Source organism: Pongo abelii, chromosome 16, assembly GCF_028885655.2.
Source record: "Pongo abelii isolate AG06213 chromosome 16, NHGRI_mPonAbe1-v2.0_pri, whole genome shotgun sequence".
In the NCBI taxonomy this organism is placed as follows: Eukaryota; Metazoa; Chordata; class Mammalia; order Primates; family Hominidae; genus Pongo; species Pongo abelii.
Genome location: NC_072001.2, coordinates 53,615,702 through 53,643,591, shown reverse-complemented (window position 1 = coordinate 53,643,591; position 27,890 = coordinate 53,615,702). Strand labels below are relative to the sequence as shown.

At 43.3% G+C, this 27,890-nt stretch overlaps 1 protein-coding gene across 2 annotated transcripts in view; it reads left to right on the top strand.

Annotated features, from left to right (window-relative positions):
* The first annotated feature begins 8,092 nt into the window (after nucleotides 1-8,092).
* TRPM7 (transient receptor potential cation channel subfamily M member 7) overlaps nucleotides 8,093-27,890 on the top strand; it is a 128,905-nt gene continuing 109,107 nt past the window's right edge. Inside the window, exon 1 of one of the 2 annotated variants that reach the window (XM_002825444.6) lies at nucleotides 8,093-8,403. In XM_002825444.6, the coding sequence (XP_002825490.3) occupies nucleotides 8,401-8,403 (3 nt within the window). In that variant the 5' untranslated portion in view covers nucleotides 8,093-8,400. The remainder of the gene's footprint in view (nucleotides 8,404-27,890) is intronic. The other variant, XM_054531466.2, reaches the window with a different exon arrangement.

Here is a 27,890-nt window from a genome sequence, read left to right as displayed (position 1 = left end):
TGGTGAAACCTCATCTCTACTAAAAATACAAAAATTAGCTGGGTGTGGTGGCGCATGCTTGTAGTCCCAGCTACTCAGGAGGCTGAGGCAAGAGAATCACTTGAACCCAGGAGGCAGAGGTTGCAGTGAGCTGAGATCATGCTACTGCACTCCAGACTGGATGACAGAGCGAGACACCATCTCAAAAAAAAAAAAAAAAGGATAACCAATTGTAAGCTAAAGTTTGCCATCTGTATACTTTGATGAAATGTCTGTTCAAATTTTTTACCTTTCTTCAATGTTTTTAACTTCAGATTTTTTTAGTTGGGCTATTTTCTTAGTGAGTTGTTTTATTGTTTTGTTTTGTTTTTTTGTTTTTGTTTTTTTGAGAAAGATTTTCGCTCTTGTTGCCCAGGCTGGAGTGCAATGGCATGATCTCGGCTCACTGCAACCTCTGCCTCCCTGGTTCAAGTGATTCTCCTGCCTCAGCCTCCCGAGTAGCTGGGATTACAGGGATGCGCCACCATGCCCAGCTAATTTTGTATTTTTAGTAGAGATGGGATTCCACCATGTTCGTTAGGCTGGTTTTTACTCCTGACCTTACGTGATCCACCCATCTCGGCCTTCTTATCAATTTTAAAGAGTTCTTTTTATATTTTGGATACCATCCCTTCCTTGATCAGATATGCATATCGCAAATATTTTCTTCCAGCCTATGGCTTATCTTTTTATTCTCTTAATAGCATCTTTCACAAAGTAGAAGGGTTTTTGTTTTTGTTTTTATTTTTTGGGTTTCTTTTGAGACAGTGTCTCACTCTATCACCCAGGCTGGAGTGCAGTGGTGCAATCTCGGCTCACTGCCACCCCTGCCTCCAGGGTTCAAGTGATTCTCATGCCTCAGCCTCCCGAGTAGCTGGGACTACAGGCATGTGCCACCATGGTTGGGTAATTTTGTTTTTTAATTTAAATTTGATTTGATTGTTTCTTTGTTTTTGAGACAGAGTCTCACTCCATCACTCACGCTGGAGTACAGCGGCACAATCTCAGCTCACTGTAACCTCTGCCTCCCAGGTTCAAGGGACTGTTATGCCTCAGCCTCCCCAAAAGCTGGAATTACAGGCACACATCACCACCCCTGACTACTTTTTGTATTTTTAGTAGACTTGGGGTTTCGCCTTCTTGGCCAGGCTGGTCTCGAGCTCCTGATGTCAAGTGATCCACCAGTCTTGGCCTCCCAAAGTGCTGGGATTACTGGCATGAGCCACCATGCCCAGCCTAGAAGTTGTTATTTATTTATTTATTTTTTTGGAGATAGAGTTTTGCTCTTGTTGCCCAAGCTGAACTGCAGTGGCATGATCTCAGCTCACTGCAACCTTGGGCTCTGGGGTTCAAGGGATTCTCCTGCCTCAGCCTCTGGAGTAGGTGGGATTACCGGCGTCCACCACATCGCCTGGCTAATTTTTTTTTTTTTTTTTTTGAGACAGAGTCTCACTTTGTCGCCCAGGCTGGAGTGCAATGGCGCAATCTCGGCTTATTGCAACCTCCACCTCCCAGGTTCAGGCGATTCTCCTACCTCAGCCTCCCGTGTAGCTAGGATTATGGGCACGCGCCTCCAAGCCCAGCTAATTTTTGTATTTTTAGTAGAGACAGGGTTTCACCATGTTGGCCAGGCTGGTCTCAAACTCCTGACCTCGTGATCCACCTGCCTTGGCCTCCCAAAGTGTTTGGATTACAGGCGTTAGCCACCGCGCCTGGCCTTTTTTTTTTTTTTTTTTTTTGAGACAGAATCTCGCTCTGTTGCCCAGGCTGGAGTGCGGTGGCATGATCTCGGCTCACTGCAACCTCCGCCTCCCGGGTTCAAGCAATTCTATTACCTCAGCCTCCTGAGTAGCTGGGACTACAGGCGCATGCCATCACACCCAGCTAATTTTTGTATTATTATTAGAGATGGGGTTTCACCATATTGGCCAGGCTGGTCTTGAACTCCTGACCTCGTGATCCACCCACCTCGGCCTCCAAAAGGATTACAGGCTACTGGGATTACAGGCGTGAGCCACCACGCATGGCCTAATTTTTTGTATTTTTAGTAGAGACGGAGTTTCATTATGCTGGTCTGAAACTCCTGACCTCAAGTGATCTGCCCACCTTGGCCTCCCGGAGTGCTGGGATTACAGGTGTGAGCCACTGTGCCTGGCCTAGAAGTTTTGTTGTTGTTGTTGTTGTTGTTGAGACGGAGTCTTGCTCCGTCGCCCAGGCTGGAGTGCAGTGGCGTGATCTCAGCTCACTATAAGCTCTGCCTCCTGGGTTCATGCCATTCTCCTGCCTCAGCCTCCCAAGTAGCTGGGACTACAGGCGCCTGCCACCACGCCCGGCTAATTTTTTGTATTTTTAGTAGAGACGGGGTTTCACTGTGTTAGCCAGGATGGTCTCGATCTCCTGACTTCGTGATCCGCCCGCCTTGGCCTCCCAAAGTGCTGCGATTACAGGCGTGAGCCACCGAGCCCAGCCAGAAGTTTTTAATTTTAACAAAATCCAACATCAATTTTTTTCTTACATGGATTGTGCTTTTAGTGTTATATCTAAAAGTCATTTCCAAACTCAAGATCACCCAGATTTTCTTCTATGAGTTTTATTGTTTTTTATTTTCCATTAGGTCTAAAATCTCTTTTGAGTTAATCATTGTGAAGGGTATAAGGTCTGTGTTAGATTTTTTTTTTCTATGTGGATGTCCTGCTGTTCCAGCACCATTTGTTGAAAAGACTGTCCTTTCTCTGTTGAACTGCCTTTTCTCTTTTGTCAAAGATCAGTTGACTGTGTTTGTGTGGGTCTACTTCTGAGGTCTCTGTTTTGTTCCATTGATTTAGTTTGTTTATCCTTTTGCCAAAACACAGTCTTTATTACTATAGTTTTGTAGTAAGTCTTGAAGCTGGGTAGTATCATGTCAGTCCTCAACTTTGTTCTTCTCCAATATTGTGTTAGCTATTCTGTGTCTTTCGCTTTTTTACATAAACTTTAGAATTAGTTTGTCTATATCCAGAAAACAACTTGCCAATATTTTGATTAAGAGTGCATTGAATATATAGGTCAAGTAGGGAAAAACTGGTATCTTGACAATATTGAGTCTTCTTATTCATGTAGATGGACTATCTATTTGTTTAGAGCTTGACTTTTTTTGTCAGAGTTTTGCAGCTTCCTTCATATAAATCTTATACATATTTTGCAAGATTTATACCTGTTACTTTTTTTGGTGCTAATGTAAATGGTAATGTGCTTAAATTACAAATTTTAATTGTTCATTTCCCCATATAGTCTTTTTTAAGAGATGGCCTCTCACTGTTTTGCCCACAACTCCTCGACTCAAATGACCCTCCTGCCTCAGCCTCCTGGGTAGCTGGGACTACAAGTGCATACTGCTATGCCTAGCTTCTACATGATTTTTTTTTTTTGAGTTTTTTGGAGACAGGGTCTCACTGTGTCACCCAGGCTGAAGTGTAGTGGTGTGATCTTGGCTCACTGCTACCTCCACCTCCTGGTCTCAAGAGATCCTACCACTTCAGCCTCCCAAGTAGCTGGTACTACAGGCGTGTGCCACCATGCCCAGCTAATTTTTGTATTTTTAGTAGAGATGTGTTTTCACCATGTTGCCCAGGCTAGTCTTGAAATCTTGGACTCAAGTGATTTGCCCATCTCAGCCTCCCAAAGTGCTGGGATTACAGGCGTGAGCCGCTGCACCTGTCCTCTTATATGATTTGCTTTAAAATATTGACCTTATAAAATTCGCTTTAAAATATTGACCTTGCTATGATACTTCTCTACCACAAAATTATACACATACCAATAGATTGAAGCACTGAGATGAAAGAGGTGCAATCAGAGTTAGTGTTTAAGGCAGTCGTCCTCAAACTGAGGTATATATGCCATGATGATGTACAAAGAGTTTCCAAGGAATATGGGTAGTATTAGGGGAAGTGATATTTACATAATTGATTTTATAAGGGAAATTTAACTTTATGTTTCTCTTACTTCCACTTTCTTTTCTTTTCTTTTTTTTTTTTTTTTGAGACAGAGTTTCACCTTTGTTGCCCAGGCTGAAGTGCAGTGGCACAATCTCGGCTCACTGCAACCTCTGCCTCCCGGGTTCAAGCAATTCTCCTGCCTCAGCCTCCCAAGTAGCTGGGATTATAGGCATGTGCCATCACGCCCAGCTAATATTTTGTATTTAGTAGAGACAGGGTTTCACCATGTTAGCCAGGCTGGTCTCGAACTCCTGACCTCAGGTGATCCGCCCGTCTCAGTCTCCCAAAGTGCTGGGATTACAGGCATGAGCCACTGCGCCCGGGTACCCTCTACTCTTTAGGAATGGTATTTTATCTTAATCTGACATGACACCCTGCATGCCAGAATCAAAGGACAGAGTAACATTTTAAGATTCTGGCCTATCAAGAGAGTTTGTTTGTTTGTTCAACAAATATTTATTAAACGACTGAATGCTTGATGACACCTACTTAGTAGGCATTTAAGATGGATAATGTTATGATCCTCACGTAGTTGAATGTTTAGTAGGGGATTAACAAGTAAGTTGGTTGAATACAACAGGGTAAATGCTATAATAGAGAATATATAGGCTGGGCATGGTGCCTCACGCCTGTAATCCTAGAACTTTGGGAAGTCGCGGGGTGGGGGGGGGCGGATCATTTGAGGTCAGGAGTTCGAGACCAGCCTGGCCAACATGGTGAAACCCTGTCTCTACTCAAAACTAGCTGGGGGTGGTGGCACATGCCTGTAATCCCAGGCACTCAAGAGGCTGAGGCAGAAGAATCATTTGAACCCGGGAGGCAGAGGTTGCAGTGAGCTGAGATCACGCCACTGCATTCCAGCCTGGGCAACAGAGTGAGATTCCATCTCAAAAAAAAAAAAAAAAAATCAAGAGACTTTTTATTATTATTTTTTATTTCTTTATTTTGAGACAGGGTCTTGCTCTGTCACCCAGGCTGGAGTACAGTGGCATGATCTTGCTCACCACAGCCTCAACCTTTTGGGCTCAAGCAATCCTCCTGCCTCAGCCTTCGAGTAGCTGGGACTACAGGCACGCACAGCCACACTGGGCTAATTTTTCTAGTTTTTTTGTAGAGACAGTGTTTCACCATGTTGCCCAGACTGTATCATTTTATTCTCATACTATTTTGCTTAGCATTTTAAACAGTATAGTAGTAAGTGTTGAAATGTTGTAACTAGGCAAGGACAAGCAGGAGAATTAGTATGTGATCTAGTGAGAGTGAAAAATAGACATGCCATTGACCAAAATGGAAACAAAACCCTTCTGGAAAAAAAGTGTAAGAACATTTAACAAACATTTTCTGAAGCACTGAATTTATCAATCTTGTCATCACCGAACACTGACTATAACTGCTCCTGACATATTCTTAGACACTGAATATAAATATATATATTTCAAGATTTATTTATTTATTTATTTATTTTTGAGACGGAGTCTTGCTCTTTCACCCAGGCCGGACTGCAGTGGCGCTATCTCAGCTCACTGCAAGCTCCGCCTCCCAGGTTCACGCCATTCTCCTGCCTCAGCCTCTCCAGTAGCTGGGACTACAGGCGCCCGCCACTGTGCCCGGCTAATTTTTTGTATTTTTAGTAGAGACGGGGTTTCACAGTATTAGCCAGGATGGTCTCAATCTCCTGACCTTGTGATCTGCCCACTTCGGCCTCCCAAAGTGCTGGGATTACTGGCGTGATTTTTTTTAAGAGATGTGGTCTTGCTATGTAGTCCAGTCTTGAGTGCAGTGGCTATACACAGGCACTGTCCAACTACTGATCAGCAGGAATTCTGACCTGCTCAATTTGTCCTGGGTTGATTCACCCCTCCTTAGGCAAGCTGGTGGTCCCTTGCTCCCAGGAAGTCACCATGTTGATGCTGAACTTAGCACAGCCACCCAATCTGCATAGTGCACTACAGCCCAGAACTGGGCTCACATGAGCCTTCTGCCTCAGCCTCTGGAGTAGCTGGGAATACAGACGTGGGCCACTGTGCCTGGCTCAATACATATTTTTTGAATGAATAAATTCATTCTCCAGAAATGATTGCTGATTGAAAGTCAGCATCTATGAATTTCAAGGCTGGTTGATCACTTGAAAATTAAGGAATTTATTTTGATTAGTTCAATAAAGGATAAATCCTGTTCCCCATTTCTTTCTTTCTTTTTTTTTTTTTTTTTTTTGAGACGAAGTCCTGCTCTTGTCCCCCAGGCTGGAGTGCGATGGCGTGATCCCGGCTCACTGCAACCTCCACCTCCTGGGTTCAAGCGATTCTTCTGCCTCGGCCCCCCCCCCGAGTAGCTGTGATTACAGGAGCCTGCCACCATGCCCAGCTAATTTTTGTATTTTTAGTAGAGATGGGGTTTCACCGTGTTGGCCAGGCTGGTCTAGAACTCCTGACCTCAGGTGATCCACCTGCCTCTGCCTCCCAAAGTGCTGGGATTACAGGCATGAGCCACCGCACCCACCCAATCCTGTTCCCCATTTCTAACTCTAAATTTTGCAGTTTACCAAAGAGTTCTGGCAAGTGTCAAGGAGCTCATCTTGTTTCATTTCTACACCACCCAACTAAGGAGCGAAGCATTCGTGAGTACAAAAAGACCAGAGTTACAAAGTTCTAACGAAACAAAGCACTCTAATCTCATTTTATTTTGATTTTCCAGTTTGTCTGCCTCCACCTTCTAGATTATAAAGTCCTTACAGGCAGGAAATGTGTAGGCCCAACTGAAATCCAGAAGATAAACATTTATTGAATGCATGCATAAATTAGTCAAGATGCCTTCCCCAAGGCTGACAATTTAGTGTGACACATATATTAAAACATGTTTAAGTCTTGGTTCTGCTGGACCTGCCAGATGGGGAAGAAATACACAATACCTGAAGATTGTTCACAAGCTGGGGGAACCAGTGGGGTGGATTAGTTTTTTTCTGAGAGAAGATCCTACTTCAGTGAATTGTGGGTCATAATGTTTGAGAGGCAGTAATTACGTTGAATGAAAGAAGTTAGACCGAAAAGAAAAAGGTGCGTGCTGTATGATTCCCGTATATAAAACTTTAGTATGTGCAAACTTATCTGTACTGAAAGTAGATCTGTAGTTGATAAGGCATGTGATGGAGAGGAACGAGATGAAGGGATTATGAAGAGAGGGGAGGAAACTTAAGAGGTGAATGTGTTCATTTGATTATGGTGATTTCATGGGTGCACAGGTAGGTCAAAACTTATCAAATTGGACATTTAAATACGTGCAGTTTGTCATGTCAATTATTTTAAAATAAAATCGTTTTTTAAAAAGAGACAAGATAGAGTCAGATCCCTGAGGGTCAGACTGAGGAACTCTCGAAGTCTTCAGGAGCAGAAAGATGTTAAAGCAGGTTTAAGAAAACTAAACTGATTGTGGTCTTCCCAGTAGATAAGGAGTAACATTTAGTAAACCATTGCTAATAGCCAAACCTTGGCATGTGTGACGGCAAAATAAACAGAAAGGTGGATAGGTACGTATTACATCAAGGGAACAACCCAGTTTTTGGTCCAGAACGTGTGGTGTATGCGTGTATGTGGGTGAGTATCTCTGGAGGGAAAAAGACAGTCCCATAGTTGAACCAAGAAGAATATTTACCGGCAGCAACAGGAGAGGCTAGAGAAAGAACATGATTGGGGTAAGAAGATGATTTTGCATTTTGGACGAGGAGAGAGTAACATTTAAAGCCTCTACTCGCTCTGAAGCACAGAGAGTGTGTTGCGACACTCGAGTTTGCTGGAGCGGGTCGGCACAGGCCAGGCCTAGTTAGCGGAATGAGCCCACACAGCAACTCCAGACTGGATCCGGAAGCCTGGAACCTTAACCCTCAACCTCCGATTCCCCAAGTTCCACTCTCGTAGCTGAGGCTGAAGTTTGTCTAAGTCCCGCCTAGGTACCCAACGGAGATACGGCGTGAACACCCCACCACTTTCTGGGAACCCGGAGGCGGTCGGCGTGGGGGCACGAACCTGCCCAGCGCGTGCGCGCGGCGCGCAGGGAGGTGGCCTGGAAGCGAGGGAGCGCGCGCCCTTCACGTGACCCGACCCGCGGGCGGCGACGCACGCGCCGCGCGGCGCCGCTCACGTGGTCCGTCCCTAGTCCCGTCGCCGGCGGAGGCGGGCGCGGGAGCGTCCCTGTGGCCAGTCACCCGGAGGAGTTGGTCGCACAATTATGAAAGACTCGGCTTCTGCTGCTAGCGCCGGAGCTGAGTTAGTTCTGAGAAGGTTTCCCTGGGCGTTCCTTGTCCGGCGGCCTCTGCTGCCGCCTCCGGAGACGCTTCCCGATAGATGGCTACAGGCCGCGGAGGAGGAGGAGGTGGAGTTGCTGCCCTTCCGGAGTCCGCCCCGTGAGGAGAATGGTACTGGACCCACGCAGGCCCGGGCGGGGAATGGTCCTAGGGTTGCGGGCGGTAAAGGAGAGACTTGGCAGGCAAGTGTGTGGGGAGCCGCGTTCCATGCGGCGAAGGACCCCCGAATTGCCTTGAGGCTTCCGGATTTGTCCTCGCGGGACGGGTGTGCAGTTCATTCTGGGGTGAGGGGCGGGAGCAGGTAGCAAGTTCGACGCGACACCCCTTCGCGGAAATCCCCTGAGCCGACACTCGGCTCCCGGCGAGGGCCTCTCGAGGCGGCAGAGGCGCTAGCAGGGGACTACCTGGCTGGGCTCAACTGAGCGGCCTCAGCGCGCTAGACGCAGGGTTCAGCCTACAAGCTCCGCATCTCCTGGGAGCACGGTCCTCCTGGCGCCAGTTGCTGGCAGATAAGGGAACCAAATGCTCTGCTCAAGTTCTACATGGAAAAAAGGGAGGGAGGGCTAGAAGGGTGCAAAAAGGGGGTAGAGGACACGGGTTTGGAGCAGTGCCTTGTTTGCTGTGCAGCGGAAACTCTACAGGTACATTTCCTTTTTGGAACCAAAAGGGAGGGATTTGACAATATTGATGGTAGATCTTTTTTCTTTAGCAAGAATTAAGGATTTTGGTGGGTGGGGGGAGGCTTCTGTGGGGACCAAGACGATGTACTGTCAGTCAGGATTTAAGTCGAACTACCTCATCCATTGCCCCAGAGAACAGTTGATCGTGTTTTAAACCAAAAGGTGCGGAATGGAGAGAGGGAGGCGGTGCATTGCAGCTTCCGATAGAGCTTTTTATTTTTGGATATCAGGAACAATTTTGAAGATTTCTTAAAAAGAAAGTCATTTACATCAGGGACATGAAGAGCAGAGTGGGTATTTTTGGTCAGTACTTGAATTTGATAGGCTTTATGCAAACAACTCTCCCTCTGCTGGTGTCTGGCAAGTTTGCTTTTTCACTGGACGCTAATTCAAGTGCCATACAAAACTAAAATAAGAGTTTTACTTATACCACAAATGTAGTAATACTTTGAATAAATAATGTGTCTTTCACTATTTTCCACCTTATTCTTTTTTGTTTGTTTGTTTGTTTTGAGACAGTGTTTCACTCTGTCGCCCAGGCTGGAGTGAAGTGGCGCGATCTCCGCTCCCTGCAACCTCCGCCTCCCGGGTTCAAGCGATTCTCCTGCCTCAGGCTCCCGAGTAGCTGGGACTGTAGCCACCATGCCCGGCTAATTTTTGCATTTTTAGTAGAGACGGGGTTTCACCATGTTTGGCAGGCTGGTCTCTTAATTCCTGACCTCAGGTGATCCGCCCGCCTCAGCCTATCAAGTGATGGGATTACAGACGTGAGCCACCACGCCAGGCCAACATGAGAGATTTCAAACTTGCAAAGATATATTGTAGAATGAACTACCATATACCCATTGGCCAGTTTCAACAGCTTCAACCATGTGAATTTTATTTCTTCTATCATTCCTCAATGGGATAATTTTAAAGCAAATCCCAGACAAATGTCATTTATGGATACTTTATTGTGTTTATGTCTAAAAAGACAAGGACTTTTTAACATAACCACAATATTATTATCATGCCTAAAAATTAATAATTGCTTAATATCATTAAATATTCAGCATATTTCACTGATTGTCTCATGTTTTAGTCAGTTGATTTGTTAGAATCAGGTTACAAAGAATTTTGCACATAGCATTTGGTCGGTAACTCTTTCAGTCTCTAGTACCTTCTCTCTTGGGGTGTGGGGGTGTCGTTTACCATTTATTTGTTGGAAGAAACCCATCATTTGCCTTGTAGAATTTCCATCAGTTAGGATTTTGTTGACTGCATCCCTGTAGTGTCATGTAACATGTTTCTTTCTCCTCTGTATTTTTTTTGTCTTTTTTCTTTTTGCTTGAGACGGAGTCTCGCTCTGTTGCCCAGGCTGAGTGCAGTGTAGTGATCTCGGCTGACTGCAGCCTCTGCCTCCTGGGTTCAAGTGATTCTCCTGCCTCAGCCTCCCAAGTAGCTGGGACTACAGGTGCGAGCCACCACACCTGGCTAATTTTTGTATTTTTAGTGGAGATGGGGTTTCGCCATATTGGCCAGGGTGGTCTTGAACTCCTGATGTCCAGTGATCTGCCTGTCTCACCTCCCAAAGTGTTGGGATTACTGGCATGCCCCACTTTGCCCAGCCTCTACTCTTTATTTCCTGTGAACTAGTTAGTAGTTAATCTAAAGACTTGATCAGTAGTCAGGCGTGGTGGCACTTGCCTGTAATCCCAGCTACTCAGGAGGCTAAGGGAGGAGAATCGCTTGAACCTGGGAGGTGGAGGTTGCAGTGAGCGGAGATCCTGCCACTGCACTCTAGCCTGGGCGACAGAGTGAGACTCTGTCTCAAAAAAAAAAAAAAGGACTTGATCAGGTGGGGCGCAGTAATCCCCGCACTTTGGGAGGCTGCGACAGGCTGATCCCGGATCACTTGAGGTCAGGAGTTCAAAACTAGCCTGGCCAACATGGTGAAACCCTGTTTCTACTAAAAATACAAAAATTAGCTGGGCGTCGTGATGGGCACCTGTAATCCCAGCTACTCGTGAGGCTGAGGCGGAAGAATCGCTTGAACTTGGAGGCGGAGGTTGCAGTGAGCCAAGATTGCGCCATTCACTCCAGCCTGGGTGAGAATCTGTCTCAAAAAAAAAAAAGATCAGATTCTAGTTTCATACTTTGACAATACTCACAGATAGTACTATGTACTTTTTGTTGCATTACATTAAGAGGCACATACTTTGTTTTTTGAGAAGGAGTCTTGCACTTGTTTTTTTTGTTGTTGTTTTATTTTGTTTTTTTTTTTTGAGACAGAGTCTTGCTCTTGTCGCCGAGGCTGGAGTGCCTGGCGTACTGCAACCTCTGCCTCCCTGGTTCAAGCAATTCTGCTGCCCCAGCCTCCCGAAGCTGGGATTACAGGCGTCCACCACCACACCCGGCTAATTTTCGTATTTTTAGTGGAGACAGGGTTTGCCATGTTGGCCAGGCTGGTCTCAAACTCCTGACCCCAGGTGATCCACCCGCCTTGGCCTCCCAAAGTGTTGGGATTACAGGCGTGAGCCACTGCGCCCGGCTTCTTTTTTTTTTTTTTTTTTTTTAATGTTAAGACTGACCAGTGGATTCGTGTTGTCTGATGCCTGATCTCTCAGTTGTGAAGTTCCCCATAAGTTAGTTATTCATGTAGTAGTTTTTGTAGTAGTCATTTAGTTTTTGTCATTGATCTATTATTTCATTCTGGGTTTCCTTTTCTCCTTTCTTTTTGGGAAATCTTTCAACATATAAGTAAATTGCAGTTTTTTTTTAAGTGCCTGCCTGTTAAATGTCAAATGCTTTAAGTTTGGTACCTGGGTCAGGGTGCAGTGGCTCGTGCTTGTAATCTAGCACTTTGAGAGACTGAGGCGGGTGGATCCCTTGAGCCCAGGAGTACAAGACTAGCCTGGGAAAGATGGCGAAATCCAGTCTCTACCAAAAAAAATAAAAAAAGATTAGCTGGGCATGGTGATGCGCACCTGTGGTCCCAGCTACTTAGGCTGAGGTGGGAGGATGGCTTGAGGTTGCAGTGAGCTGAGATCATGCCACTGCACTCCAGCCTGGGTAACAGAACCATACCCTGTCTCAAAAAAAAAAAAAAAAAAAAAGTTTGGTACCGGGAAGCAAAATTCAGTCGTTGAGGTTAGTTTAGGACATAAGCATTGCTTGACTGTGGGAATTTTAACTGAGTCATTTATGTGAATCAATAAAAAGAACTTAAGATGGGTGTCACTTTTAGATGGTGCTTTGTAATTATTAGATTAGTTGAATGTGAATGCAGTGTTTGACTTGGAGAATTGGTCCTCTTGTACTTTATAAAAATATGATTAGTTCTAATTTAAATTGTTAGTTCTTTTAGAGATTTTGTTGACTTTTTGGTACAGTTAATTTTGGATTTAGGAAATTGCTCTGGATTTATTTATTTATTTTTTTGAGATGGAGTTTCCCTCTTGTCGCCCAGGCTGGAGTGCAATGGTGCGATCTTGGCTCACTGCAACCTCCGCCTCCTGGGTTCAAGTGATTCTCCTGCCTCAGCCTCCCAAGTAGCTGGGATTACAGGCACGCGCCACAACGCCCATCTAATTTTTATATTTTTAGTAGAGATGGGGTTTCACCATGTTGGCCAGGCTGGTCTCGATCTCCTGACCTCATGCTCTGGATTTTTTTTACCTGTTTTTCTGGGAGTGTGTATTTAGTTTTCTGACCATGTAGAGGTTTTAGAACCCTGTTAAAGGAATTTTGGTGTGTGGAGGTAAGCAGTTTTTTGAAGTTGATAAGTCAAGACTTGACTCTTGATATATTTTTGCCAGGTCACAGTCCTTTTTTTTTTTTTTTTTTTTTTTTTTTTGAGACTGAGTTTTGCTCTTTCGCCCAGGCTTGTGGTGGTGCGATGTCGGCTCACTGCAACCTCTGCCTTCCAGTTTAAAGTGATTCTCCTGCCTCAGCCTCTGGAGTAGCTGGGATTACAGGTGCCTGCCACCATGCCCAACTAATTTTTGTACTTTTAGTAGAGACGGGGTTTCCCCATGTTGGCCAGGCTGGTCTTGAACTCCTGACCTCAAGTGATCCACCTCAGCCTCCCAAAGTGCTGGGATTACAGGCGTGAGCCACCGCACAGTCTTTTATGAACATCACTGTTATCTTCTCAATCTGTAAAAGGCAAATGATAATCTTTTCCCTACTTGACCTAAGGAGCAATATTAGGATTAAAGTCTGTGAAACACTGTTTACCCCTCTTACTATCATATAAACATGTCAATAACGTAACACCTTAACTATCCAACTGCCAGACTTCTGGAAACCTTAACCTTTGGAAACCAAGCTCCTTGTGGAAAGTGAGCAAAAAGCTTTTGAGCTTAGTCATCAATAATATAGCAACCTTGAGACAGAGTTCACTGATTGAAAAATGTGTGCAAAGTGAAATTTAACAGGCTTAGTTTTCTGCTTTCTGCTGGCAGTTTGGTAGTACACTGGAGATAACAGGAGGAAAGTTACCTGAGAAGCAGACTATTACTGTTAAGAGGACACTGGAGAAACATAATTAGACTAGAAAGATAGGGCTATACATTACCCTTTACTATATGAACTGATAGTCTTCCTAGTCTGATTTATCATACCCAATACCTGGAAGATACTCTGGACTAAGAGAAGTATGTAATAGGCTTTAGGCACATTTTTGCATTAGCTAACGTGTCAGCATTTAGCTGTGGCCATTGCTCTGAATGCTTTATGTGTGTGTGTGTGTGTGTGTGTGTGTGTGTGTGTGTGTGTGTGTGTGTGTGTGTGTATTTATTTATTTTTGAGACGAAGTCTTGCTCGGTCACCCAGGCTAAAGTGCAGTGGCGTGATCTCGGCTCACTGCAACCTCTGCCTCCTGGGTTCAAGTGATTGTCCTGCCTCAGCCTCCTGAGTAGCTGGGATTACAGGCATGTGCCACCATGCCCGGCTAATTTTTGTATTTTTAGTAGAGACGGAGTTTCATCATATTGGTCAGGCTGGTCTCAAACTCCTGAGCTCATGATCTGCCTGCCTTGGCCTCCCAAAGTGCTGGGATTACAGGCATGAGCCACCTCGCCCGACACTTTACATATATTAATCCCGCAGGAAAACTCTGTGATGTCAGTACTGTTTTCTCCATTATTTATGTATAAAGAGCAGAGAATCAAAAATCACTTGCCAACGGTCACAAGGCTAATGAGTGGTAGAGTAGGTGTTGACCTGCCAAACTACAGAAACTTGGAGAAGACTTTTGATATTCAGGGACATGTATATTGATAAGACCTCAGATGACAGGTGTTACGTCAAGTTAAAAAGGTTTTTTTAAAAAATGTTATAACTTAAAAAGTTTGCTGTACTTGATTTTCTTCAAATGATAATGAAACCTAATAGAATTTCCTTTACTATCAAATTTCTGTATATTAACCTTAAGACAGATAATTTACAACTCAGTTGTCTGGTTTTTTTTTGTTGTTGTTGTTTGTTTTTTTGTTTGTTTGTTTTTGAGACAAGTGTCTCTCTCTGTCAATTAGGCTAGAGTTCAGTGGTGTGATCTTGGCTCATTGCAGACTCCGCCTCCCAGATTCAAGCCATTCTCCTGCTGCAGCTTCCCAAGTAGCTGAGGTTACAGGTTGCGCCACCACATCAGGCTACTTTTTGTGTTTTTATTTTTATTTTTTAAAAATTTGTGTTTTTAGTGGAGACAGGGTTTTGGCATGTTGCTCAGGCTGGCCTTGAACTCCTGGTCTCAAGTGATACCTGCCTTGGCCTCCTAAAGTACTGGGATTACACGCATTGGTCTGTATGCATTTTATTTTATTTTTATTTTTATATTTTTTGAGATGGAGTCTTGCTCTGTCACCCAGGCTGGAGTGCAGTGGCACAATCTCAGCTCCCTGCAGCCTCTGCCTCCCGAGTTCAAGTGATTCTCCTCTCTCAGCCTCCCGAGTAGCTAGGATTACAGGCACTCGCCACCATGCCCAGCTGATATTTGTATTTTTAGCAGAGACAGGGTTTCACCATGTTGACCAGGCTGGTCTCAAACTCCTGACCTCAAGTGATCCACCCACCTCGGCTCCCCAAAGTGCTGGGATTACAGGCGTGAGCCACCACCCGGTCATGCATTTTATTTTGACAAGTGCAGAGACACATACTCTGGGGCAATCCTTAGTAGATTAGAAAAGTCATTAAATAGATTTCTGGATGGGTGTAACTCTTTGTTAAAAGCAGCAGGAAAAGACTGGGCATGGCGGCTCTTGCCTGTAATCCTAGTACTTTGGGAGGCTGAGGTGGGAGGAGTGCTTGAAGCCAGGAGTTTGAGACCAGCCTGGCGAACGCGGATAACCCCATCTCTACTAAAAATATAAAAATCAGCTGGACGTGGTGGTGTGCGCCTGTAATCCCAGCTTCTTGTGAGACTGAGGCATGAGAATTGGTTGAACCCAGGAGATGGAGGTTGCAGTGACTCCAGATTGCGCCACTGCACCCCAGCCTGGGTGACAAAACAAGACTCTGTCTCAAAAAAAAAAAAAAATATATATATATATATATAAATGAAATAAAACCTGTAGAAACCTATCATGAATGTATCAACAAAAGTATCAACACCCTACTCACTGATAATGGGTTGATATGGCTTACTCGCACTGTGAACGTCCAAGCGTTCAAGTTTTCTGTGTTTTTTTTTTTTTTTTTTGGATAGTGTTTTGCTCTGTTGCCCATGTCAGAGTGCAGTGGCGTCATCATGGCTTACTGTATTCCCAACCTCCTAGGCTCAAGTGATCCTGCCACTTCAGCCTCCCAAGTACCTAAAATGACAGGCCCATACCACCAACCTGGCTAATTAAAAAAATTTTTTGACTGGGTGTGGTGGTTAACGCCTGTAATCCCAGCACTTTGGAAGGCTGAGGCGAGTGGATCACCAGGTCAGGAGATCGAGACCATCCTGGCCAACATGGTGAAACCCCATTTCTACTAAAAATACAAAAATTAGCTGGGTGTGGTGGCACGCACCTGTAGTCCCAGCTACTCGGGAGGCTGAGACAGGAGAATTGCTTGAACCCAGGAGGTTGAGGTTGCAGTGAGCTGAGATCGCACCATTGCACTCCAGCCTGGGTGACAGAGCGAGACTTCGTCTCAAAAAAATTTTTTTCGTTTTTGCAAAGATAGGTTTCTCACTCTGTTGCCCAGGTTGATCTTGAACTCCTGGGCTTAAGGGGTCCTCCTGCCTTGGCCTCCCAAAGTGTTGGGGTTACAGGTGTAAGCCACTGCACCTGGCCTTAAGTTTTTAAATATATAGAACTTTTCTACCAATTGTTACAGAATTATAGATGCTTTTCAATAATATCTTTAAAACTCTCTCATAGGGTTCGCATCTAAAATGTCAGTAATATCTAATTATTAATTAGTTGAGTAGTTGGCAGCCAGTTTAGAGTAAGAGTGGAACTCTGTGACATAATAAAATTGTGTACGTGTATGTATGTATATATATATATATATATATATATTTAAAAAAAGAATGGAACTAGAGAGTAGGATCTGTAAGAGTGTCAGAAAGTCAAATGTATTGGACTCTGATAGGGGAAGTCAGAGAGTGCCAGCTTATGTCAACATTTTGCTTTAGGCTAGTCTTATTTGTCATTGTCTGTGTCACCCTTGACAGGCATGTTGACCCATGTACAAATTTATCACATAACTGAATTTCTAGGTGTTGGTTGTTTTTTTTGTTTTTTTTTGAGACAGAGTCTCACTCTTTTGCCCAGGCTGGAGTGCAATGGCCCATCTCAGCTCACTGCAAGCTCCACCTCCTGGGTTCAAACCATCCTCCTGCCTCAGCCTCCCGAGTAGCTGGGACTACAGGCGCCCACCACCACGCCCGGCTGATTTTTTGTATTTTTTTAGTAGAGACGTGGTTTCACCATATCGGTCAGACTGGTCTCAATCTCCTGACGTCGTGATCCGCCCGCCTCGGCCTCCCAAAGTGCTGGGATTACAGGCATGAGCCACTGCGCCCAGCCAATTTCTAGGTCTTTAGTGTCATTTAACTTTCTTTTCTTGAGCACATGAACTTTATTAGTAGGCGATTTCTTTTAATTTGATTACCGTTCTTTTGAATATGGGTCACATTTTCCTGTCAATTACCATATATAGTCATTTTGGAGTGTATATTGGACATTGGGATTGTTACTTAGTAGAGGCTCTGGGTTACCTTTTTTTTTTTTTTTTTTTTTTTTTTTGATACGGAGTCTTGTTCTGTTGCCCAGGCTGGAGTGCAATAGTGTGATCTCAGCTCACTGCAACCTCTGTCTCCCGGGTTCAAGCAATTCTCCTGCCTCAGCCTCCCGAGTAGCTGGGATTACAGGCGCGTGACACCACACCCAGCTAATTTTTGTGTTATTAGTAGAGATGGGGTTTTACCATGTTGGTCAGGCTGGTCTCAAACTTCTGACCTTGTGATCCGCCTGCCTTGGCCTCCTAAAGTGCTGGGATTACAGGTGTGAGCCACCTCGCCCAGCCTCTGGGTTCTCTGTTAATCCTGTGCTCTGTGTGTGTGTGTTGTTGTTGTTATGTACTGAATGTCTGTGATCTCCCTTGCTCCCCGAGAATTCATATCTTGAAGCCCTGACCTCCAGTGTGATGGTATTTGGAGATGAGAACTTTGGGAGATGGAGGTAATCAGGGATAGATGAGGTCAGGAGGGTGGGACCCTGAGTCTGATAGGATTTATGTCCTTAGAAGAAGAGATACCAGAGAGCTTATTCACTCCCTCTTCACTGTGTGAAGACACAGTGAGGAGGCAGCTGTCTGAGAGCCTTCATCAGACACTGGCCCTCCTGGAATCTTGATCCTGAACTTTCAGTCTCCAGAACTGTGAGAAAATTTATTTCAGTTGTTATCCCACCAAGTCTGTGTGGTATTTGTTGTGGCATCCCAAGCCGACTAAGACAGTTGTTGACTAACTTTATTGTACTCAGACTCCAAACTGTCTCTCCTACAATGGGCAGCAGGAATATCTGCTCAGTTATTTTATTTAGCTGGGCTGCCTGGAGGCTGCCCCATGTGTACGATCTTCATGGGTCAGCGAGAGATTTGTGTAGAATTAATATGAAGTATTTAGGATTCCTTTTCTCGACTCTTGTGGAAACTTTCCCATCACTTTCCAGCTGCTGTTTTCACCTTGAACTGGGTATTCTGGTTCTATAAGTCAGTAAGACTGTGGGATTTCTATTGATATTTAGCTGTTCACTAGGCATAGGATGGGGACCGTTTTCAGGCAAAAAGCCTTAAAAATCGGGAAACTCACTCAATACCATTCCTTTATTGTAAGTATAGACTCCCGTCTAGTTTCTGCTTGCTTTTGGTTGCTCTTTGGTGTCCTCAATTCTCTTTTATCTTTTTATTAAAAAAAAAATTTAAACCATACAGATGAGGTCTTGCTATGTTGACCAGGCTGGTCTCAAACTCCTGGCCTCAAGCAGTTCTCTCATGTTGGCCTCCCAAAGTGCTAGGATTACAGGTGTGAGCCACTGTGCCTGGCGTCTTTTTTATCTTTTGTCCAGAATTTATGGTGGTTATCTGAGGGATGGTTAGCCTAATGGGACCTACTTCTCCATAGCTTGAATTTTCTAATTTTAATATATATAATCATAGAATGTATTTATTTGTTAAAAAAAATTTGATTTCCACATGTTACCTTAACAGCAGAATTTTTTAGGAATCTTTAATTTTTTCCCCAAATTTTTGCTAGCAGCATCTAGGCAGGAAGGATGTGCTGGTAGTGATTTGTTTAGAGAGTAAGATGTGCTTAGGTTTATTTGCAACACGTGTCCCTTATTGCTGGTAGACTGGTATAAGAATTTATAATTTAAGGAGTTTTGAAGTGATCACCATCATAGTCGAAATTTGACTATGTGCCATGCATTGTGCTAAAACAACTTACATGGATCATTTTGTTTAATCATCAGAGTAACATTGTGAGGTAAGTACTGTTGTTATCCTATTTTACAGGTAAGGAAGCAAAAAGAGGCTCTGAAACTTGCACAAGGTTGCACACATAGCAAACAGCAGAACTGGGATCCTAACTCAGATCAGTCTCATTCCAGAATCTGTACTATTTAACCACTGAAGATCACCAACTGATCTTTAAGATTCCCTGCTCTACTAGCATTCTGTGGATATAGTTACTTTTTACATTACCTGGAACATACAAATGTAGGAATTTTCAGATTTGTGTTTGTAGTTTGCCATCTCTTGGTAAAATTTGGTAGTGCAACCTAGCAAAAGAAAAAAGCAAAGTGTATAAAACTAGGAATTTTTATGTGTATTTATAACCAGGGCACATTTGATTGGGTAACTGATGGCAGAGCAGAAACTTAGAATTTCAAAAACTATAAAAACTTCTTTTTATCATTAGGTGATATTTACAACTTTCACCTGGGGTATGTGAATATTGGGTTTGTGAAGCCAATTTCTGTGTAACAATTGAAGGCCGTAAAATGATGAGAATGCTACGTGTAGGAAGAATATATGTACATTTGGCTGTTACAAAAACAGAATGAGAGGTAGTAAGTTTTTGAAATAAACAAAATTGGTGAATGAGGTAGGGAAAGCTGTAGGAGATTTTCTTTTTTTTTTTTGAAATGGAGTTTTGCTCTTGTCGCCTAGGTTGGAGTGCAATGGCGTGATCTTGGCTCTGTGTCCTGGGTTCAATCAATTCTCCTGCCTCAGCCTTCTGAGTAGCTGAGGTTACAGGTGCCCGCCACCATGCCCAGCTAATTTTTATATTTTTGGTAGAGACTGGGTTTCACCATGTTGGCCAGGCTGGTCTCAAACTCCTGACCTCAGGTGATCCACCTGCCTCGGCTTCACAAAGTGTTGGGATTACAAGCATGAGCCACCGTGCCCGGCCAGGAGATTTTCTTGAAACATGCTAATGTCATTATGTGTCCCTGTAGGCATAAAATTTAGTAAAAGTCTGTGAGTATGGGAGTGACACAATTTAAGTGACTTTTAGCAAATTGTTTGCTAAAGTTTTGGGTGGATTTGCCAATGAGAAACAACTCTGGTTTCCAGCTCTTGGAAAAAACCCAAAACTATGGGATGTAGTAGAGGGGATGATGTATTCGAAGTGTTGAAAAAAAAAAACAAAAACAAACCCATCATCCAAGAATACTGTACCTGGCACAGCTCTCCTTTAGAAATGAAGGAGAGATGAAGATTTTCCCAGACAAAAGCTCAGAGACTAGACCTGTGTTACAAGAAATGCTAACAGAATTTCTTCAAGCTGAAAGACAAGGTTGCTAATTAGTAACAAAAAGAATATGAAAAGTATAAAACTTACTGGTAAATGTAAATAGAGTTAATTTAGAATACTCTAATACCATAATGGTGGTGTGCAAATCATTTGTATTTTTAGTATGAAGGTTAAAAGACAAAAACCATTAAAAATAATAATAGCAACAATAATTTGTTAAGGGATACATAGTACGAAAACATATACATTGTGACATCAAAAATTTATTAGAAACCAGGCACTGGCTGGGCGCCACAGTTCACCCCTGTAATCCCAGCACTTTGGGAGGCTGAGGCGGGTGGATCGCCTGAGATCAGGAGTTCAAGAAAAGCCTGACCAACATGGTGAAACCCCATCTCTACTAAAAATACAAAAATTAGCTGGGCTTCTGGGCATGGTGGCTCACGCCTGTAATCCCAGCACTTTGGGAGGCCGAGGCAGGCGAATCACTCGAGGTCAGGGGTTTGAGACCAACCTGGTCAACATGGTGAAACCCCATCTCTACTAAAAATACAAAAATTAGCCGGGCCTGGTGGTAGGTACCTGTTATCCCAGCTACTCCGGAGGCTGAGACAGGAGAATCGCTTGAACCTGGGAGGCAGAGGTTGCAGTGAGCCAAGATCATGCCATTGCCCTCCAGCCTGGGCAACAGAGTAAAACTCCATCTCAAAAAACAAAACAGAAAACCACAATGCAGTACCACCTTATTCCAGCAAGAATGGCCATAATAAAAAAAACAAAAAATAATAGACGTTTATGTGGATGTGGTAAACAGGGAACACTTCTACACTGCTGGTAGGAATGTAAACTAGTACAACCACTATGGGAAACAATGTGGAGATTCCTTAGGATACCATTTGATACAGCAGTCCTACTACTGGGTATCTACCAGAGGAAAATAAGTCATTATAAGAAAAAGATACTTGTATACACGTTTATAGCATAATTCATAATTGCAAAAATGTGGAACCAACTCAAATGCCCATCAAGTCAACGAGTGGATAAAGAAACTGTGGTGTGTATATACGATGGAATACTTCTCAGCCATAAAAAGGAATGAATTAATGGCATTCACAGTGACCTGGATGAGATTGGAGACTCTTAATTCTAAGTGAAGTAACTCAGGAATGGAAAACCAAACATCATATGTTCCCACTCGTAAGTGAGAGCTGAGCTATGAGGACGCAAAGGCATAAGAATGACACAGTGGACTTTGGGGACTCAGGGAGAAAGGGTGGGAAGGGGGTCAGGGATAAAAGACTACAAATAGGGTGCAGTGTGTACCGGTCGGGCAGTGGGTGCACCAAAATCTCACAAATCACCATTAAAGAACTTACTTATGTAACGAAACACTACCTGTTTCCAATAACCTATGGAAATGAAAAAGTAAAAAACAATAAATAAAAAATAGTATAGGTGTATAGGGCATTTACTGTGAATGGAGCTTGTGGACCTGGAAGTTGTTCTGGGCCAGTCAGTGAGTGAGTGGTGAGTCATTGTGAAGGCCTAGGGCATTACACTTATGTAGACTTGATAAACACTGTATACCTAGGCTACACTAAATTTATAAAAAGTATTTTTTATCCAATAATAAATTAATCCTAGCTTACTGTAACTTTTTAATTTAACAGACTTGTAAACATTGTAAAAATTTTTGACTTTCATAATAACACTTCGTATAAAACACATTGTACAGCTGCACAAAAACATTTTCTTTATATCCTTATTCTATAAGCTTTTTTTTTTTTTTTTTTTTTTTTTAAGACAGAGTCTCACTCTGTCACCCCGGCTGGAGTGCAGTGGCGTGATCTCGGCTCACTGCAACCTCCGCTTCCCTGGTTCAAGCGATTCTCCTGCCTCAGCCTCCTGAGTAGCTGGGATGACAGGCATCCGCCACCACACCCGGCTAATTTTTATATTTTTAGTAGTGACGGGGTTTCACCACATTGATCAGGCTGGTCTCGAACTCCTGACCTCAGATGATCCGCCTGCCTCAGCCTCCCAAAGTGCTGGGGTTACAGGCATGAGCCACCGCGCCTGGCTACTTTTTTCTATTTCAACATTTTAAAATTACTATTTTACTTTTTAAACTTTTTGTTCAAACCTAAGACACAAATATACACGTTAGACTAGGCCTATACGGGATCAGGATCATCAGTAGAATTGTCTTCCACCTCTCATCTTGTCTCACTGGAAGGTTTTGAGGGACAATAACATGCATGGAGTTGTCATTTTCTATGATAACAGTGCCTTCTGGAATACTTCCTGAAGGACCTGCCTGAGGCTGTTTTACAGTTAACTTAAAAAAAAAAATAGGTAGGAGTGGCCGGGCGAGGTAGCTCACACCTGTAATCCTAGCACTTTGGGAGGCCGAGGTGGGTGGATCACGAGGTCAGGAGATCGAGACCATCCTGGCTAACATGGTGAAAATGTCTCTACTAAAAATACAAAAAGTTAGCTGGGCGTGGTGGTGGTTGCCTGTAGTCCCAGCTGCTCAGGAGGCTGAGGCAGGAGAATGGCGTGAACCCGGGAGGTGAGCTTGCAGTGAGCCAAGATCATGCCTCTGCACTCCAGCCTGGGTAACAGAGTGAGACTCCATCTCAAAAAAAAAAAAAAAAAAAAAAAAAAACGAACAAAAACCAACCAAACAAAAATAGGTAGGAGTACACTCTAACCATAAAAAGCGTAATTTAGTGAATACATAAATCAGTAACATAGTCATTTATTATCATTACAAAGTATTATGTACTGTACACATTTGTATATGCTATACTTCTATGCAACTGGCAGTGCAGGTTTGTTTACACCAATCAAAACAAATACCTAAGTAGTCCTGGTGCTATGAACTTATGATGGCTACAATGTTAGTAGGCCATAGGAATTTTTTTTTTTCCGAGACAAGTTCTCTCACCCAGGCTGGAGTGTAGTGGCGTGATCATAGCTTACTTTAACCTCAAACTCCTGGGCTCAGATGAACCTTCCTCAAACTCCTGGGCTCAAATGATCCTCCCACCTCAGCCTCCCAGGTAGCTGGGACTATAGGCAGGCACCAACATGCCTGGCTAATTAAAAAAAAACTTTTTTGTAGAGACAGGATCTCATTATGCTGCCCAGGTTGGTCTTGAACTCCTGGCCTCAAGCAGTCCTCTCATCTCCTCCTCCCACGGCAAGATGCTGGGATTACAAGTGTGAGCCATTGCGCTCAGCCTGCAATAGGAATTTTTCAGCTCCATTATAATCTTTTATGGGACCACTGTTAAATATGCAGTACATCATTGACCTCAGTGTTGTTATGTGGCACATGACAGTATGCACAAAGGAATATCATTCAATCTTAAAGAAGGAAATTCTGTTTTTCGTGACCCGGATGGGCCTGGAGGACATTACGTTAGGTGAAATAAGCCAGGAACAGAAAGACAGATACCACATGGTCTCACTTCTGTGTAGAATCTAAAAAATTGAACTGATAAAAGTTCAATTTCTGGGTGGAGAGTAGAATGGTGGTTATCAGGGACTTGGGTGGGGATTGCTGGGGAAATGTTGGTCAAAGGATACAAAATTTCAGGAAGAATAATTTCAAGAAATCTTTTGTACAACATGGTGACTATAGTAAATAACAATGTATTTTTGAAAAATACTAAGAGTATATTTTAAGTGGTCTCACCACAAAAAAATAGTATGTGAGGCAATGTGTATGATAATTAGCTCGATTTAGCCATTCCACAATGTATAGTAGCCCCCTTTTATCTGGTCTCAAATTCCTGAGCTCCAGCAATCTGCCCCCATTGGTCTCCCCGACTGCTAAGATTACAGGCAAGAGCTACTGCACCTGGCCTACTTAATATGTTTTGACACGTTTTGGCACAGAGTTGTTGATAGTATCCTCTTATTATTTTCTTGCTTTTTTTTTTCTTTTTCTTTTTCTTTTTTTTTTTTTTACAGTAAAGTGAAGGCAGGTTTATTAGGAAAGTAAATAAACAAAAGAGTGGTTACCCCATAGGTTGAGCAGTCCTGAGGGCTGCTGGTTGCCCACTTTTATGGTTATTTCTTGATTATATGCTAAGCAAGGAGTGGATTATTAATGAATTTTCTGGTAAAGGGGTGGGCAGTTCCCAGAACTGAGGGTTCCTCCTCTTTTTAGACTATATAGGGTAACTTCTGGATGTTGCCATGGCATCTGTAAACTGTCATGGTGCTGGTTAGAGTGTCTTTTAGTATGGTGATACATTATAATTAGCATATAATGAGCAGTGAGGAAGAGGTCTACTCTGTTGCCATCTTGGTTTTGGTGGGTTTTGGCTAGCTTTTTTACTGCAACCTGTTTTATCAGCGAAGTCTTTATGGCCTATATCTTATGTTGAACTCCCATCTCATCCTGTGACTTAGAATGCCTAACCTACTGGGAATGCAGCCCAGCGGATCTCAGCCTTATTTTACTCAGCCCCTATTCAAGATGGAGTCACTCTGGTTTAAACACCTCTGACGTTTCCCCCCTTCTTGTATAAGAGAATCCTTCATCCTAAGGGTTGTAGAGGGATGAAGATCCACCTTTTGTAACCTCTTCTTGCTGAATAGGGTGATGATATTCTTGCCTAACTATTAAGGTCTCTTGTGTCCATGGTAGAGAGGCGCTCATTCAGAACACATCAGTTTGCTGAGGGCCATCCATAACTTTGAGTTCTGACAAAACGTGATATCTGAAAGATTAATAAATTTTTAATAAAACATTCAGTAAGCTTATCCTGCATTCCTATACAAAGAGTACAACAGCAATATATTCCATAACAGTAAAGCAAAATAAGTAAAACTGTCCCAAGTAAACTAAATTAGAAGGCTTTCCATGAACTGCCAACTGTTGGAACCATGCTGATAAGGGATCGCTGATTGCATTATGTGCCCAGAATTAGAATATTGATCCAGATTTTTACATTAGCCACCCCTCTTTTTTTTCCTGCACTTCAGTCAGAGATCACTGATTGGTTCACAGGAGGAAGCAAGGTCAGCCTAAATTGCAGGAAAAAACCTCAAAAACAACTGATGAGACTAGAATCTACTGACAGGTATACCATAGTTCTTGAAACACAATTTTTTCTCACTCCAGTGTCCCATTTTTACTAAAGACAGATTATAGTATGACTGATTTGCTTTGTTATACTTGGCCAGATTATTTGTATAAAGTGCAGCAAGAATAATTATATAGGCTTTTGAAATTGGCTTTGATGGAACTCTGTTCCATAAGGAATCTCCGATAAGACTTTTAAAGCCGAGCCCAGCATGGATTTTTTTTTTTTTTTCCTTTTCTTTTTGAGACAGAGTCTTATTCTGTTAACCAGGCTGGAGTGCACTGGCATGACCTCGGCTCACTGCAGCCTCCATCTCCTGAGTTCAAGTGGTTCTCCTGCCTCAGCTTCCTGTGTAGTTGGCATTACAGGCACACACCACCACGCCTGGCTAATTTTTTGTATTTTTAGTAGAGATGAGGTGTTGGCCAGGCTGGTCTTGAACTCCAGACCTCAGGTGATCCACCCAACTCAGCCTCCCAATGTGCTGTGATTACAGGCGTGAACCACCGCGCCCAGCCATGAGCCACTGTGCCTGACCTCAGCTGTGGGTTTGTACCCTCAAATACCTTTATGTGTTGGGTAAATTTCTGTCTTCTTGAGGTCCCAAGGTAACTTGGGGCTCCTGGGCCTGTCAAAAAGTGACATTCTTTACTTATCACAGGTTAGGAACCCTGTACAGGGACTGAGTAGGCGAGGTATGAGGCCAGTTTTCCCAAGCGGCTTTTAATTGGCTCTACAAGTCAGGTTTGATTCCTTTAAGGAGAGCACATCATTCCAGTCAAAGCCTTGGTAAAATAACCAGTTTCTCCAATTGTGTCCTGTCACAAGAGAAAACCGATTCTTACTGCACTTATACAAATATCTATTGTAGGCCAGGCATGGTGGCTCATGCCTGTAATCCCAGCACTCTGGGAGGCTGGGGCAGGTGGATCACTTGATGTCAGCAGTTTGAGACCAGCCTGGCCAACATAGTGAAACCCCGTCTCTACTAAAAATACAAAAAGTAGCTTGGTGTGGTGGTGGGCACCTGTAATCCCAGCTACTTGGGAGGCTGAGGCAGAAGAATTACTTGGACCCAGGAGGCGGAGTTAGCAGTGAGCTGAGATCATACCACTGCCCTCCAGCCTGGGCAACAGAGCAGAACTCTGTCTCAAAAAACAAAAAACAAAAATCTATTGCCATAAGTTAAGAGTACTCATAAATAGTCTCCAAATTGAGAAATGGGGTAGAGAGAAACAAATATGCTCCAAATTTTGTCCACAGGAATATACTTTACTCAATTGTTAATAGCTGTCAATAGCTCAAATCCTTGACTCTGAAAAACAAAATAAAGGATCAGTGACGTTTTAAGCAAAAAAGCAAAAAAGATGAGTCTTACATTAATTCAGTCCATGAAGTTAACTCCTGTTCTGTTTGATACACATGAACATTCCAGCCCTCCATGACAGTCCTGAATGTTTTTTCCTTTATTCTAATGTTAGAGTCTCCAAAGTTATCAGAAACCTGCATTTAAGAGCAGCTGTGAAAGTCCTATAGCTGATTATAAACCACCTTTTGAAGAGGATCAAAACATGACAACAGTTGTATGTTGATGACAGAAAGTCTTAGGACAGCCATAGTCTAAAGACACGATTGACAAAGAATTTTGGTTACCTTTGTGGCACACAATAATTTAACATAATAATCATAATTACTACTGATAAGGTACATTAAATCATATCAGAATTATAGGAGCTTTTCATAATTTTGGAACACATACCAATAACATATTTATACAAATGCAACCCAAAGAAAGCCAAACACCATTTCATATTTGGCAATGCTTCCTATGTGATTTTTATGTCAATAAGCCAAATTTCACTGTTGGATTAGTGCATTATTGATATGTGAAACCCAGTTCTTAATAAAACCTTATAGACAAATTGATCCAATTTTATTTTATTATTTCTTATTTAAATATTTTTTTTGGAGGGGGATGGAGTCTCCTTCTGTTGCCCAGGCTGGAGTGCAGTGGCACAATCTTGGCTCACTGTTACCTCCACCTCCTGGGTTCAAGCGATTCTCCTGCCTCAGCTTCCCTAGCAGCTGGGATTACAGGTGCAAGGTACCATTCCCAGCTAATTTTTTGTATTTTTAGTAGAGGTGGGGTTTCACCATGTCAGCCAGGCTGGTCTCAAAACTCCTGGCCTCAAGTGATCCACCCACCTTGGCCTCCCAAATTGCTGGGATTACAGGCGTGAACCACTGTGCCCGGCCAGAAGCTCTTATTTTTAAACCAGTTAATCAAAGCTCTTTCATATCACACACACACAACACATATAAATACATAGACGGGAGATCCATCAGTTGTAAGGTCTTTCATTTGCCAATTTCTTAATTGGATTACTGGCTTCAAGGTAGAGCCCTTGGAGGATCAGGGTGAGGAAAGCGTTCGGTTTCTAGGGCCTAGTAATCAGGCACAGCTTCTAGGGGGCCAAGAGCATGTTTCTCTGATCCAGACATGCAGAGAGCTGTGTATTTCCCCATAACTGCCATTAGACACCACCAGAGTCAGCCAATCAATGCTACAGTCTATTTCCT